The 15,861-nt window shown below is 39.8% G+C and overlaps 1 protein-coding gene across 45 annotated transcripts in view; it reads left to right on the forward strand.

Moving 5' to 3' along the window:
- The window catches only part of obscnb (obscurin, cytoskeletal calmodulin and titin-interacting RhoGEF b), a 67,725-nt gene that overhangs the window by 49,142 nt on the left and 2,722 nt on the right, over nucleotides 1-15,861 (forward strand). For 43 of the 45 annotated variants that reach the window (XM_067606095.1, XM_067606099.1, XM_067606106.1 and 40 more), the window contains 31 exons: nucleotides 56-331; nucleotides 465-737; nucleotides 1,284-1,574; nucleotides 1,958-1,987; nucleotides 2,196-3,536; nucleotides 3,774-4,055; nucleotides 4,500-4,581; nucleotides 4,697-4,818; nucleotides 4,939-5,136; nucleotides 5,262-5,294; nucleotides 5,407-5,505; nucleotides 5,673-5,891; nucleotides 6,224-6,251; nucleotides 6,375-6,427; nucleotides 6,552-6,650; nucleotides 7,804-7,860; nucleotides 8,701-8,840; nucleotides 10,038-10,238; nucleotides 10,359-10,435; nucleotides 10,530-10,700; nucleotides 10,900-11,059; nucleotides 11,336-11,452; nucleotides 11,604-11,768; nucleotides 11,866-12,024; nucleotides 12,124-12,301; nucleotides 12,389-12,502; nucleotides 12,649-12,816; nucleotides 14,471-14,573; nucleotides 14,715-14,844; nucleotides 15,077-15,170; nucleotides 15,380-15,422. In XM_067606095.1, the coding sequence (XP_067462196.1) occupies nucleotides 56-331; nucleotides 465-737; nucleotides 1,284-1,574; nucleotides 1,958-1,987; nucleotides 2,196-3,536; nucleotides 3,774-4,055; nucleotides 4,500-4,581; nucleotides 4,697-4,818; nucleotides 4,939-5,136; nucleotides 5,262-5,294; nucleotides 5,407-5,505; nucleotides 5,673-5,891; nucleotides 6,224-6,251; nucleotides 6,375-6,427; nucleotides 6,552-6,650; nucleotides 7,804-7,860; nucleotides 8,701-8,840; nucleotides 10,038-10,238; nucleotides 10,359-10,435; nucleotides 10,530-10,700; nucleotides 10,900-11,059; nucleotides 11,336-11,452; nucleotides 11,604-11,768; nucleotides 11,866-12,024; nucleotides 12,124-12,301; nucleotides 12,389-12,502; nucleotides 12,649-12,816; nucleotides 14,471-14,573; nucleotides 14,715-14,844; nucleotides 15,077-15,170; nucleotides 15,380-15,422 (5,503 nt within the window). Of the gene's footprint in view, nucleotides 1-55; nucleotides 332-464; nucleotides 738-1,283; nucleotides 1,575-1,957; nucleotides 1,988-2,195; nucleotides 3,537-3,773; nucleotides 4,056-4,499; nucleotides 4,582-4,696; nucleotides 4,819-4,938; nucleotides 5,137-5,261; nucleotides 5,295-5,404; nucleotides 5,506-5,672; nucleotides 5,892-6,223; nucleotides 6,252-6,374; nucleotides 6,428-6,551; nucleotides 6,651-7,803; nucleotides 7,861-8,700; nucleotides 8,841-10,037; nucleotides 10,239-10,358; nucleotides 10,436-10,529; nucleotides 10,701-10,899; nucleotides 11,060-11,335; nucleotides 11,453-11,603; nucleotides 11,769-11,865; nucleotides 12,025-12,123; nucleotides 12,302-12,388; nucleotides 12,503-12,648; nucleotides 12,817-14,470; nucleotides 14,574-14,714; nucleotides 14,845-15,076; nucleotides 15,171-15,379; nucleotides 15,423-15,861 lie in introns of those variants that run through there. The other 2 variants (XM_067606103.1, XR_010930954.1) reach the window with 2 other exon arrangements.

Raw genomic sequence — 15,861 nt, forward strand, 5'->3', positions numbered from 1 at the left:
TTCTTTAAAAGTTTAAAAAATTGTGCTCTCTTTCTTGTTCCTTTCTGTTCTATAGCCAAACCCATTGAAATTGTGCAGGGCCTGGAGAATATGGAAACCTTTGATGGAGGTGAAACATTGTTTGAGTGTGCCCTCTCTCGTCCTGAGAGCAAAGATTGCTGCTGGCTTCTTGATGGGAAACCAGTGAAGGAATCACCTAATGCCGAGATTGTGTCATTTGAGAGTGGTCGTCGTCACCTGCTCCTGCTCAAAGAGTTGCGTGTTAAAGACAGTTGCACAGTGACCTTCAGAGCTGGTACAGCTTCCACATCTGCCCAACTCTCTGTCAAAGGTGAGTCACTCAAATTAACACAAGACTTTGAAATTGTATTTATAGTAATATTTTGTTTGAATCTTAAATCATATCATGTGATAAACTTCAAATGACAACCTTTTACATTTAATTGTGGATTTTGTCCTATAAGGCTGGCAGCTGGAAGTTGCAAAGGCTCTGGAGGACAAGGTGGCAGCAGTGGGAGATAAGGTTGAGTTTTGTGTTGAGCTGACCGAGCCTGTCCCTGCGGCAGAAGTAACCTGGTATGCTAATGGTGTTGAGCTCAAGCCCAGTGACCTCTGGGCTATGAGGGCTGATGGCTGCTCTTATCGCCTTGTCCTGAGACAGGCACCTCTTTTGCCCCAGCAGGAAATTACATTTGCAGCTAGAGATGCGCTCTCTTTGGCCAAGCTCACCATCATCAGTAAGTGTTTGACAAACAGCACTGTTAGGAAACAGTGTTATGTTAAGCATATTTATTTTTGATGTTTTTAATCTCTCACTTTTTTGTAGCTTTATTTTGAATATTTTATATAGTTTTCAGGTTTTAGATGTAAGTTCTTTTAGAGAAAATCTAAAAGATACATATGTAATTATGGCTCTCTGAGTGAATAAACAATTTCTCCACCAGTTATGTATTCCATATGTACTGGTAACATGGATGAATACTTTAAAACAAAGCACCTGTGAGCATGCAAGCACTTATGAATTTAATGTCCATGAGAGCAGGTGTGTGTGTGTGTGTGTGTGTGTGTGTGTGTGTAAGAGATGTAATGTTTGTGTGAGGGAACAGCCATGGCACTTATTTAGGGTAAGAAAACAGTGTTAGAGTTGCCTCTCGATTTTACACGTAACTGAATGGACTGATAGTTTTGATAGAATAGACAACAGACATTGACAGATAAACATTGCAATCTGTGTAGTTGTTGATTAGAGTTCATAAGAACATCTGCTGTTTTCTTCCCAACAGCTGTACCTGATCCTCCAGAGGACCCAGAGGTTCTCAGTAAGACTGAACAATCTGTCACCCTCTCTTGGTTCACTCCTCTACATAATGGAGGGAGTCCCATTCTGGGCTACAGAGTGGAGATGCGGCTGGTAGACAGTGCCCTCTGGCTTCCATCCCATTCTGAACCTGTGTGCAACACAGAGTTTTTGGTCGAAAATCTTCTTCCAGGGAGTAGCTACAGGTTTAGGGTGGCAGCCATTAACAGAGCGGGGATTGGAGAGCCTGTTGAGCTGCCTCAGACTGTGCAGCTTGGTGAGTGGATGTGTGGTTTTGTTGAACCATGAAATTGTAAAATTTCTCTATCTCTATTTTCTATCAAGGGTGTGCTTGCTTAATTTGCCAAGGCACTCTGCTTAATATTAACTGCTGTTTTTATTAATTTTTATTGATCTGAGATGGAAACCCTTGTCATCACTCTTGACACAGAAAGTACTTGGTACTGTTTTGCTTTGTAGTACATTGTTGTGCTATTATTTGCCACAGTTTATAAAATGAACAATCTATTTTGTTATATATAGAAAGCTTTACAAATTTTCATAATTTGACCTAGTGATACGATAATAACAGAAAAGGAAATTTAGAAGTTTTCTAAATTACTATATCATATGTGCATTTCTTTTTTTATTGTTATGCAGAGGCACCTGTGCAGGCACTAATTTGCCCAGGTAAGACATTGTGTTTGGTGTGCCAGCTTTTTGTATTTATACTACATGTTCTACTGTAGTTATACACCTCTATCGAGTAATCCCTCTCAAACCAAATATAAAACATTTAGGAATGTCTGTCATGCCAAATTTGAATAAGCAGAGTTTTGTTTGATAAGTCTTTAAAAGATTTGTCACAGTCACATTGAAAACTCCATTGTGGTTATAGGCACAGAGGCAACACAAGTAGAGTCTGACTTACTGGGGCAGCCCAGTCTGCCCCCAGAAGCTGCAGAAGAAGGTGATGTCCATGAACTGTGGGAGTCATCGGCCAAGAAACGGCGCATGAGTCGAGAGCCCACTCTGGACTCCATCTCTGAACAGCCTGAGGAAGATGGTAAAGGTGGTCAGAAGAAATCAGAACAGAAGGAGATAAGTGCGTCAGAGAAAGTGGAAACAAAATCAACCGAGAAGGAGCAGGCCATTGTTACTAAAAAGCAGACAGAGTCCAGTTTGTACACCAGCTCTGAGGATGAGTCAGTGACTGGGGGTCCAACGCTTGTGTCCTACCTTAAGAAAAGCAGCAAGTCTTCTGTCACAGCATCAAGTGAGTCAGAGACTCTTACCACTGATAGGTTCTTTGCACATTTCCAGATGGCAGAGCAGAAAACAGTGCAGCAGACTGAAGTGAAAACAACCATAATTCAGCAGACGGATACAAAACAGGTGTCTACAGAGGAGACTGACAGGGAGATCGGTAAAGGGGATGAGTCTGGGCTCACAGATGCTGCCATTAAGATTCAAGCTGCCTTTAAGGGCTACAAGGCCCGCAAGGACATGCGTCCTGTCTTCAAAGGGGTATTCAAAGACCAGACCAAAGAACCTAGTGGCACCATACATCTGGAATGTGTGGCAGAAGGTAAACCTGATAAGGTGCGCTGGCTGAAGGACGGAGAACCACTGACGGATGGCAAGCACCACCACATTGATATCTACAATGATGGCACCTGCTCACTGGTCATCACTGCCATCACCACAAAGGATACTGGAGTTTACACTTGTGAGGTCACCAACAAGTTTGGAGTCACCTCTCACAGTGGTAAGGTGACAGTGGGAACAGTGAGAGAATCATCTGGCCGACGGCCACTGACAGTGGGCTACAGTGCTGACAGTGAGCCTGAGAGCTCGTCAGGTAGTGAGATGGATGAGTCACTGAGGCAGGCAAGCAGACGCCTCCGGCGCTTGTTGCGCACACGTCTCCCTCCAGATGTGGAGGAAGAACCATTTGTCAGTGCAGATGAAGGAGACCTGCGTCCCCCAGATCCTCACTCTTACCGTGAGGATGACAACTACATTTACATTCGCTTTGATTCACGGACAGAGGCTGAGGTCGCCTCGAAGAGGTTCCAGGAGATGTTTACAATCCATGGGGTTCCCGTGGAAACCACCATCCTGGAGGCAGGGCATCTCAAAGTGGAGCTGCGAATTAAAAAGATGGGCTACTCTGAAGATGGCACACAGACCCCTACACAAGATAGACAGCCACCTGCATTAATGACTGGAGCCCCTGGTAAGAGACACATGAGAGTGGCCCTGCTCCTCCTATGATAGATTTACAAATATTTATACACTTTCTAAAGCATCAATAAATCACTCTCTGTCCTCTTAACACTTATTTTGCATGCTCACCATTGTGATTATTACTAAAGCCCAACATACCCAACAGTATTATACAGTTTATTACTGGTTCAAGCTTTATGTGATTATTTTTTTTGATTTTCTGACTTGATTTGCTCTTGTTACCCAGCTGCCCCAGTCTTCTTGACAGAACTACGAAGTCAGGATGTTCCAGATGGATATCCAGTCAGCTTTGACTGTGTGGTGATTGGCAAGCCTCCTCCCACTGTTCGCTGGTTTAAGGATGGCAAATTGCTGGAGGAGAATGACCATTACATGATCAATGAAGACCAGGAGGGCTGCCACCAACTAATTATCACCACTGTGCTTCCCACCGACATGGGTGTCTATCGCTGCACAGCTGAAAACAGCAGCGGCATTGCAGCCACTAAGGCTGAACTCAGGGTTGACAGTGAGTGAACGTACATCACGTACCCACATGTGTTTGTTTCACAAATATTTGTACTTTCAATTGTTACATTTTGTCCCTGTGATGGCAAACAGTTAAGGCAAAATCCAAAAAATAACCAATTGACTGGGTTGAACATAGCTTATTGGTGTAATATAACAGTGTTGTTGTATCCAACATCTGCATAACCATTATCTTAAACCCTATCTTAAACCTTATTCCAGGTCACTTCTTGACCCGAAACAGAAGTCCTAATCCTAGACTAGCCTCTTAGAAATGTAGAGTGGCCTAAATGACCCTACTTTGCAAGAATATTGTTACATTGAGAGTTCAAAACTAACACTGGTTCTCACAAGGCTAGCAAAATTACACAGTCACATGTACACATTATGTCTTCTTTATTCCACTGATCATTGTATAATGCAGCATGCCAATCTTTTCCAACAGTGTCTTGCAGCTCAGATTATGACACTGCTGCTGATGCCACTGAGACATCTTCCTATGTCAGTGCCAAGGGCTACCTTTCCAGGTGAATTTACTGTGAACAGCTTTTTATAGTGTTTAAAGACATATTGACAAATATATTTTATAATATTTTTAAATGTTGAGTACTTGATATGCACTGTTTTACTCTCTTTGAGCAGGGAAACTGAGACCTTTGAGTCTGTGACTGAAGATGATCAGTTACCACAAGTTATAGAGGAACTTCATGATGTTCATGTCAGTCCAGGTTCACCTATTGCAAAGATGGAGCTCAAAGTAAAGGGTATGTTTATTAACCAATATAAATGGTCAGTTTGTCTAAATAGCAGTGGATTGTGAGCCTTACAAATCTAGTCAACTTACACAAAAGAACAGTATATCTGAAATGTCTACTGTCTTCCAGGCTTCCCCAAACCCAGAGTATACTGGTTCAAAGATGGCCATCCTCTGCGGGCCTCAGCAAGGATTACGTTGCTAGCAGAGCGAGATTATCATGGTGTGGAGATCCTGGAGGTGAAGAAAGAGGACATGGGAGAGTACTCTGCTTACATCAGCAATGCAGCCGGTTCTGCTTACTCCTCTGCCCGACTGATTGTCCTAAGTACGTGTACCTAAACAGTTGACTACACAAAAACAGCATGAGATACTGTACTGCATACTGAGATACTTTGAGCTTAAAAACTGCAGTTAAGATGCTTAAATAGTAACAACTGTGTTTTGTAACAGAACCAGGGGAGATTTTGCCACAAGATAAAAAAGGTAATTTGACATTTATCCTACAGACTTGGAACTGGTACTGGTTCCTTTGAAGATATAATGATATATTATAAGTGACCGAGCTCTAGCATTACAGTGTACTGCATTTTTACAGATTCCAAGGAGCCCTTGGTGCCACCACGGTTCCTTGAAAGGTTCAGCAACAGGAAGGTGAAACAAGGAACCAGCATCACTTTGTCTGTCAAAGTAGAAGGTTTGTTCACTTCATTGTTTGATTGTTTAAACACCTGCAAACATTTTATCTGTGGTGTGTGCAAAAAGATTGTTTTAATGAGATCAAAACCAAGTGCTGCAACTCACGTGGCGCTACCTGGTATAGCATGAATTACAAATTCTCAATACTCACCTTTAATTTTTCAGGGTCTCCCACTCCCATGGTCTCCTGGCTGAAGGAGGAATCAATGGAAGATGTCCTGTGGATCAAGCCTGATACCAAGGGATACAAAATAGCAAGCTCTGGGCGACAGCACAGCCTCATCTTGATGGATGTGGGAACAGAGTACACTGGTGCCTATACGTGTATTGCCACAAATAGGGCAGGACAGTCCATCTGCACTGCCCACCTCGAGGTGGATGACAGTAAGGAAAACAAAATTATCTATGCTCTCTCTCTATGTTTATTATCATGATCTATGGGTATAGTCCTAAAAAAGAAGACACCAAGTAGAGTACAAACCTCTAACTGCATCATCATGAGTCATCGGGGTTTTGATTTTCCAAGAAAATAGAATGTGAATACATTGCTTTTTAGCAGCCAATTTGCTTCTGATGTTGGACAGACATTAGCACATAAAAATGTCATAATAGTTATGGCTAAAAGTATCTCATGGCAAAATTTTCATAATGGTATTATTACTAAAGGCTGATCAAGTGATCCTTGGTGTTTTTTATCATTTCATCCAAATCCTCAGCACCAAAGAAAGAGACCAAAGCCACAGAGTAAGTTTTTGTTGGAGATGTGAAATGGCACAGCAAATAAAAATATGTATATACTGTACATTGTAAAATACATAAATACATTGAAATATATGAAAATAAAATGCATAATTTAATAATCCTCAGGGTTCTTGGGATTACAGTTAGTCCTCCAGAGGAGGAGGCTAACAGAGAAAAAGGTAAGACACATCAATTTTATATGCTGTCATATACAAGTGTTATTTTAGTAGTCTGTTGTTTATAGTGAAACTGTAAATACTACAATGTTTATGGCATTCTTTCCACTTTGTGGCTTGATTCAAGAGGGTAAAATACCCTACATAGGTGAAGTAGGTACAGAGGAATTCCTCATGAAACTCACCTCCCAGATCACTGAAATGGTATCAGCGAAATTCACTCAAGGTAAGTGTATGTTATAGACCATTCTGTCTATGCAATAAAATATTAAATTATTTGATAATGCAATAGAAATTCTGAAGTTTACAACACTTTCTTCTAGAGAAATACTGAGAAATGAGTATATTGCTAAAAATGCTGAACTTACTGTACTAATAGGCTAATATCATCAGGCAACCTCGAGGTAGTGATTAGGTTTTTTACTTTTAGTATCTAAAAGTATAACAGTAATAGTTAACCCATTTAGCTTAGAATATTGACAGTTAACCACACAAAATTGTTTCAGCTCTTCAGAAAGACAGATGTAAGAATCTGTTTTTGATCAAATAAATGATTGAGATACTAGTAGAAAACACACCAGCTAGGAACGTGGGTGGTACTTTGGCTTTCTACCGTGTATAACCTTCAAAATGCATGTGAGTGATACAAATAATATCCAGCACCCACTGTCTCTGGTATGAAGGTAGAATGAAATACACATATTATGTCATTGAATGTTGATGATCAATTTTGTCATCATCATACATGCAACAAGCTAACTGACCAGATAACATACAAGATAGGGAACCAAGGCCACAGAGTGTTTTTACGTTTTTATTCCAACCAAAGACTATACCAGGTGATTACACTGTTGAGGACATCACGTGGTATTTTCAGTGTTTGCATATCCCTTTGCTAAATTATACTGAATATTAATTTTCTGATAATTAACATGAACACTGTATATTAAACGTGCAAGCTGCCATTAATGGCTTTGCTAGTAGCTAATACCAAAGCTGCTTAAAAACATATAATCAATCTAAACATTGTGTTGGATACAGTGCTGCTGTTAAGTGTTTTGTTACATACCTATCACAGGTTTGGTTGAATTAAGTGAATTTATACTGATAATTCAAGAATTTTGAAGGTGTTTAATCCGAATGCTTTAACACTTCAATTCTTGAATTAGAATTCACATATCAATGGAGATGAAGTTGGCAACAAACCTGTTGTTCCTTTCGTCCACTTCGTTTTTCAGCATGTAGTGCTTCATCGATGTGTATATGATTTACAGCCCCTTGTTGCTTCCTACAGACATCATTCCTTTATCACTTTTACAGCCATCAGTTTATCAACCCAACCAATTAAGTACTCATCCAGTCATTAATTTGTTATTCAGACAGCTCACAGAATCACGAAGTGCTCCAGTGGATGAAATCTTGGCCTAAAGCTACCAGTATGTATCCCAAGTGCATCAGCCTCACAATAATTGTACATTTTTTCCACAAGATATATGACTTGGTGAGATATTTTTTAGCATTAGGTCACTAAGGAGATGACTTGTGGAAACAATGTTGTCTTATATTTTCTTAAATCTTCCTAAATATAGGAAGACATGTATTATAATGTTTTAAGCTGCTATCATCCCTCATTTTCTAACTTCCCATTATAAGTGTTCAAACATCTTTTCCATTTTCATGCTGTCTGCGTCGCTTATTTCATCACCATTGAGGTTTCCTTGACATTTCAAAATGGGTTTGAAATTAGTCACTGAGTTATAGCTTGAATACATGCTCACATACAGACATGTATGTGTAGAGCTCAGATCACAAATGTTATCTGTACTGCAGCTTTTTGTTGCATGTTGTCACAATACTAACGCAATCACAGTAAAGCATTTAGAGTTAAATGATTATTGTTGAATTTTAGCACTACTTTAAATATGTAAAATATTTATTTATTTGGAAATAAAATCATAAATTGCATATTGGAGTGATGATTTGCCTCTTTGGAGAAACATTAAATTAAGCACCAGTAGATGCCAGCACAGAACCATTTATTGCTTGAAATGTGACTTTCTGCTGACTCGTCCTGCCTCAGCTGCGCTCTGACGAACTGAATGGAGTGGGTACTAATAACTGCTACCACATTTAAGCCAAAACCTGATACCATTTCATCTAGAGCAAAGTACTTAAGTTTAAAAGATAGATGGATCATCAGACTTGGACATGTTGTAGCACTTTTCACAATTGACCCATCATGCTCTGATTACCTTCTTCCCTCCTTGCTACCCCAGCTTCATTACGCGTACCAGGTGTTGACAGTGATGATGAGACTAAGACCCCCTCTGCATCACCTCATCACGGTCGCTCTCGTCCTCCTTCCCTCATTGCTGACTCCTCCTCTGAGTCTGATGAGGGGGATGCCAGGGGAGAGGTGAGATGCTGTATGGACATCATACATTTAACATATTGTGGGCCAAAATTTGCTTGTATTGGTCAGAAATGTGAAGAAATCATTCTTAAACAGGGTTCACATAAATTTAATCTGGTAAAGATATCATGATGAAATGATCTGTAAATATAGAATGACCAGAAAAATAGAGACACCTGTGCAAAACAATGCGATGCAATACTTTATTTTTGCAGTATTCTTTTTTGCTGAGACTATAGTACCTCATGAGATTCTACAGTACATATTGAGGCTGTACTTAGTGATGGCATTGATATATATGGAGGACAGAAATATTACAAACAATATAATGCAAACCAGTACAACACCAGCACAAACCATTGTCTATTTACCACAGAGTCAGATCTCTGAAGCAGAACAATTATTGTAAGTTGTGTAAGAAAATAATATTTATTACAAGACTGTACTATTGGATTGTATTACTATGCATTACTATACTTTTATCATAATTTTCTAGTATCTGCAAGTAGTGAGTAATTACAGTATCTCCCACAATCAGAACCAGGTGAGAGTTCAGACCTTAACCTGGGATGTAAACAGACTCTGGGTTACATTCAATAGATGTTTAAAATTTTAGGCGCACATTAGATGTATTTTACAGCAGTTAATACATGGTCTCCAACAACTGTGGTAGGTTTTCTCTGTGGCTCAAAGAGCAGACTGTCTGGGCAGCTTCTACATGTGATTGTGTATAACTGTCAGAGTCAAGGTGTTCCTGAAATACAGCAGTTGTTCTGTATCCGGATAGATTAAATTTTAAAAAACAAAATTTGACTCTAGATGAGAGTAAAATCAAACCATTTAGTCGATGTACAATAAACACATTGACATTAGTTAATCAATGTGGAATTGACAATAACCATATGACATTAGTTAACTACACACAACAAGCTCATGCCTATCTTATTTGTAGTTTGTAATTTCTTTGTAGTAAATGGACATAAGAGGCAACAATTCTAATGCTGGTATACATATGAAATGCCAAAATTTAATTTGTGAGATTCTTGCGAAGTGCAAACTTAAAAAACATAAAATACAGAGAAGTAAGAATGACAATAGGACTAAGACTGTAGCATACACAGCTTTACAACATACTGAATTTATATGTTATCATATTGCACATACATTATGTGTGCTGTCATTAATATAAATTCTTTACAGATGTTTGACATCTATGTGGCAACGGCTGACTACAACCCCACCATTGCAAGCAAAGAATCCATCTCCCTGAAGGAGGGACAGTATGTTGAGGTTTTGGACTCAGCTCATCCACTCAAGTGGTTAGTCCGGACCAAACCCACCAAAACGACACCATCTCGCCAAGGATTCGTCTCACCTGCCTACCTGGACAAGAAACTCAAAGTATGTCTCAAAGCTACAGCAGTTGATCCACCAGAATAACATCTTAACTTTTTTCACTAGCATCAGTTCTTGAAGCCTTTGAACATTTGAAGCTGATAATAAAAATGTCTATTCCTCCAGCTCTCTGCTGATACGGGTGACCTTCCAGAAACAAATGTAGAGGAGGTATCTGAGGGAGAATACAAGAGGAAATTATTGTAAGTAAACCTTATCTACTCTCACTAAGCAAATACTGGAACCAAACACAGCATCATAACCAATATGCTTCTTTATATTATTTCATGTCCCTAGCCAACTGATTCAGGACTTGGTCAAGGGTGAATCAGAGTTTGTTAAAGAGGTAAACTTCTTTACCTCCCATCACCTGAAGCATGCAGACAGCTCCGATGCACCACCTGATGTCAGCAGCCACAAAGAAGCCATATTTAGGAACATTGATGATATCAAGACCTTCCACAGCAAGTGAGCTCACCTCTTGATGACTAGTCTTTGTAGTCAGCTTTTTTAGAGAAGAAAGCAAAGACGTGTGTTTTGCATCTTTATCATTTATGCAGAGAACAATTTGTATTCTCCTTTCTGATTAACTTAATGACAAACAATGAGATTTACAGTGAAATTTCCTTCATCGTCATTAAATGAATTCTCTGAATTTTCTTTGTAGGGCCTTCATGCCAAAGTTAAATGACTGTGAGACAGACGATGACATAGCCATGTGCTTCCTGAAGAACAAAGAGGGCTTCGAGAAGTACCTCCAGTATCTTGTAGGTCAGGGTCAGGCTGAATCTGCCCTCAGTGACAAGACTGTCCACTGCTTCTTCAAGGTAACACAGCTCTTCACAGAACTATTATGACAAAACCCATTACACTCTCTGAATTTTAACTTAACATCTCCTGCCACACAATAAAAATATTTCTGTTGTTACAATTTGCAAGTAATTTATTTTGCAAGCCGAATTAAAGCTGTAATTTATTTGACAACTTACTCCTGTACACTGTAGTTGCTACCTTGTAAATACCTTATTTACGGTGACTGTGAAAGGACTTCACTAATATAATGATTTGAAATTTAAAAAAGTCCACCTTTCATTATATTGCAGGAGTACACTGACAAAGAGCAAGCCAGTGCAGACCCTGCAGGTCCCCCTGTACGCAGCATCAACACCTACATCCAACAACCACTGGAGAGGATTCAGAAGTACAAGGTCTTCCTCAAGGTGACAGCTTTCACACAGAATATGCAGTCGTCTTGTTGAGATCACTTCTCTACATCACAGATGGGAACTCATCACTTACATCTGTTATGTCAACTACTTCTTGGTGAGTATCACCTCAGCTTTATTGAAATTTCTTTTCCAACATCTTCAGGAGCTCATTCGAAACAAGGCAAGAAACGGTCAGAACTGCTGCCTCCTGGAAGAGGCGTATGCCATGGTGTCTGCACTTCCTCAGCGCTCCGAGAATACCCACCATGTCTCCATGATAGAGAACTATCCTGCAACCCTGGAAGTACTAGGAGAGCCACTTAGACAGGTAGGATATAGTTGCTGAATGAGTAATGCAATGATTAGAGGCTCGATTGTCTTAATGTTTGATTATGTGTATATGTTTTTTTTCCTTTTTGCACTAGGGACCTTTCCAAGTGTGGGAGGGAGCGCCTGGAATTAGGACGTCCTCTAGAGGTCACCACCGCCACGTGTTTCTCTTTAAGAACTACTGTATAATCTGCAAACCCAAGAGAGACAGCAACACTGATACACAAGCTTATGTCTTTAAGAACATGATGAAGGTAAGACTTTTGATACAGTCATACCTTCTTTTACTGTCATCATATCTCTTGTGGTCTAACAGCTGACTGATGTTTGCTGTATTCTTCATCCTATTGCAGCTGAATAACATTGATGTGAATGAGACAGTGGAGGGTGATGACCGTGCCTTTGAGATCTGGCATGAACGCGAGGACTCGGTCAGAAAATATACCTTGCAGGCCCGAACCGTTACCATCAAGAACTCATGGCTGAGAGACTTCCGAGAACTACAACAGCGATACACCATGCCTGCTTGGAGTGAGTGGGATGCACAATCTAAACATGTTTTTCTTTTATCACTCCCACTTTCAAACATTGTCTTCCATGGTTAATCTGCTTTTATAGGTCCCCCTGACTTTGATGAAATTCTGGCAAACTGCACAGCGGAGCTCGGACAGACTGTTAAACTGGCCTGCAAAGCCACTGGAGTACCCAAACCTGTGGTCACCTGGTACAAGGGTACAATGTTTTCACTATTTCCTCCACTGGTCGGTAGAGTAACACTATATGCCCTGACTGAGTGACAGATTAACTTCTGTATGCAAGCAGTCGTCTGAGGCTAAATGTTTTGCATCAATACATTTTGGTTTACTTGTTGGTTGTAGACGGACGTGCAGTGGAGGCAGATCCTCATCACATCATCATTGAGGACCCTGATGGTTCCTGCACGCTTATACTGGATAACATGACAGCAGATGATTCTGGCCAGTACATGTGCTTTGCCACAAGCCCAGCTGGCAATGCCAGCACTCTTGGCAAGATCACTGTTCAGGGTAAGTGACATACAGTATGAAAGTGTCCCAAAACACCCCATGTTTTCATCTATTAACATGGTGTAGCACAGGAAATTTTAGAAATTAGTCATTCTGCAATTAAACTAACATAAAAGACATTTTGAAATTAATAATAATATTAAACTTTATTTATATATCACTTTTCACAACAACCGTTACAAAGTGCTTCACAAACAAGAACACAAAAGAAAGCAGGAAAACAATCACATACAAAATCATAGTCAACAAACAAAATAACACATACAACAGTTAAAAGTAATGATGAAAATAATGGATAAAAGTAACACATGAGAGTAACAGACAAAATAAGTAACAAATAAAATAATTAACCAAATGCCATACGATAGAAGTAAGTTTTGAAAGACGATTTAAGAGAAGGCAGTGAATTTTGTAGTCTAAGTTTCTCTGGTAAGCTATTCCAAAGAGTGGGGCCCTGACAGCAAAAGCCCTGTCATCCTTGGTCTTCAGCCTTGACCAGAAAATAGCTAACAGGGCCTTATCAGAGGATCTCAAGCTACTTGTTGGTGAATAATAGTTCAGAAGCTCAGCCAGGTAGCTTGGTGCCATACCATTCAGGGCCTTAAAGGTCAAGAGTAAAATTTTAAAATCAATTCTAAAACAGACAGGTGGCCAGTGAAGGGAAGCTAAAATAGGGGAGATATTGATAATGCTTTCATGATTTGGTTAGAAGTCTGGCGGCTGCATTTTGGACACCCTGAAGCCATGCAACCATATTTTGGCCAAGGCATGTAAACACTGCATTACAATAATCTAGACAAGAAATGGTAAAAGCATGAATCACTCTTTGAAGATCATTAAAAGAAATAAAAGATCTAATTCTAGAGATATTTCTCTAGTGGAAAAAACAAGACTGAGCTAACCTTTTAACAGGAGACTCAAGAGGGAGGTTCTGATCTAAAATAACTCCAAGGTTCTTAGCAGTGGCTACCACATGCTGAGCTAGAGAGCCAAGAGCAGGCAGAAATTGGCCATGAGTGTGCTCAAGGCCTATAATAAGGATTTCTGTTTTGGAGGAGTTAAGCTGAAGAAAAATTTCTGCCATCCAGTCCTTAACCACAGCTAGGCAGTTATGCAGGGAAGATAACTTAGCTGATTCAGATGGTTTGCAGGACAAGAACAGCTGAGTATCATCAGTGTAGCAATGAAATTAAATATTATGCTGTTTGATAATGTGGCCCAAAGGGAGTAAATAAAGAGAAAATAAAATCGGTCCTAGAATAGAGCCCTGTGACACCCCATATATAGACAGTGCTTGAGAGGAGGTAAAGCCATCAACAGACATCACAATGAATTTTCTGTTAGAAATGTATGAGGAGAACTACTGAAGGGGCAGCCTTGGAGATACCAAGCCATGTTCTCAACCTTTCAATAATAATGCTATAATCCACTGTGTCAAATGCGGTACTAAGACCAAGCAGAACCAGTATCAAGCATTCACTTGCGTCAGCCTTCATCAAAATATCACTGAAAACTCTTACAAGGGCAGTCTCTGTGCTGTGTTGCTGTCAGAAACCTTATCAAATAGGCAAAAAAGGAGCATCACTCCAATACAATTTCTATTTCTTAATGTTTGTGCTTAAACATGTATTAAATTCTTACATATTTCTTGTAGTGCCTCCTCGTTTTGTGAATAAAATGAGGACTGCTATCTTTGCTGCTGGTGAGGATGCTCAGTTCACTTGCGTCATACAGAGCGCCCCTAGCCCCAAGATCAGGTATTCATACTTCACTCACTATATTATAATGTTTGACGTTTTCAGAATATTTTGATTAAATTGAGATGGTTGTTTGGAATTATTTCACACCCTGTGTGTTAATCTGTGCTCTCTGATTGTGTGCACCTGCGTATGGTCAAGGTGGTTCAAGGACGGCAGGCTGCTGACTGACCAGGAAAAGTATCAGACCTACAGTGAGCTCCGTAGCGGAGTTCTGGTCTTGGTAATAAAAAACCTAACAGAGAGAGACCTGGGACACTACGAGTGTGAGGTTGGTCTATAATAACATCCCTCTTGAATCACAGAGCTAATTATAGTGTTGTTGAAACTAATATGTGAGATGCATACATTATATCCAGAATGTTTTTTTAAAAAAAAGAATCATATTAATTTGGTCTCACAATTGTGTCTACACCCAACAGTTGAGTCTAAGTGAGTTGATATCAATTAGCATCAATGAGTCATCTTTAGGACTCTAAAAATATATTCCTTATTGTTGCCAGTTGTCCAACCGTCTGGGCAGTGCCAAGTGTGCTGCTGATTTAGTTCTACCCTCCGCTGTGGCTCGCAGTGGTGAGCAGGCCATCAGGATTGAAGGTAGGAACACTGACTTAATACTCACAAAAAAGACTCTTTTTCAGGTTTTGAATAAGTAGAAAAGTAACACCTATTACGCTCATAATACAATAATGCTGATTTAGAGAAACAAAAGATACAATAGATGTGATCTATTTACTTTTCTTTCTACCTTAGATTAATTATCTTTCTTTGCCCATTAAATTTTATTCATTCTGCTTCCTCCATAGTTACAGAGCAGGAGACTAAAATACCAAAGAAAACCATCATCATGTAAGTGTGAACAGGCCATGTTCATCAAGCATGTTTGTTGCCTGGTAGGATGTGTTATCATCCCTTAAACCATTCATCAGTGCATTTCATGTCCTCCCCATTACTGCAGTAGGAAATGTTAATAGACTACAGACGGACAGCTTTACTTTGGCCTTGTTGTAGATGTGGCTTGCTAAAGAGGAAATTTGGAGCAATTTTGCATGTGTGTGTTCACTTCCCTCACTGGCCCCGTGTGTGCAGTATTTAGAGCCTGAGTGCAAAGGACTCTATCACAAGGATGATGAAAGGATGGGCTGTTTTCACCAGGGTGCTGTGCTGGCAACTTTATTATTGCAGCTCGTCACAGAGCATTTATATTTGAAATCAAGACTTCATACTTGTAATTGTATCATTTTAAAACATACACAATATACAGAACAGTGCCGCATACTTCTTGTGG

This window comes from Thunnus thynnus, chromosome 12 (genome assembly GCF_963924715.1).
Source record: "Thunnus thynnus chromosome 12, fThuThy2.1, whole genome shotgun sequence".
NCBI classification, from domain to species: domain Eukaryota; kingdom Metazoa; phylum Chordata; class Actinopteri; order Scombriformes; family Scombridae; genus Thunnus; species Thunnus thynnus.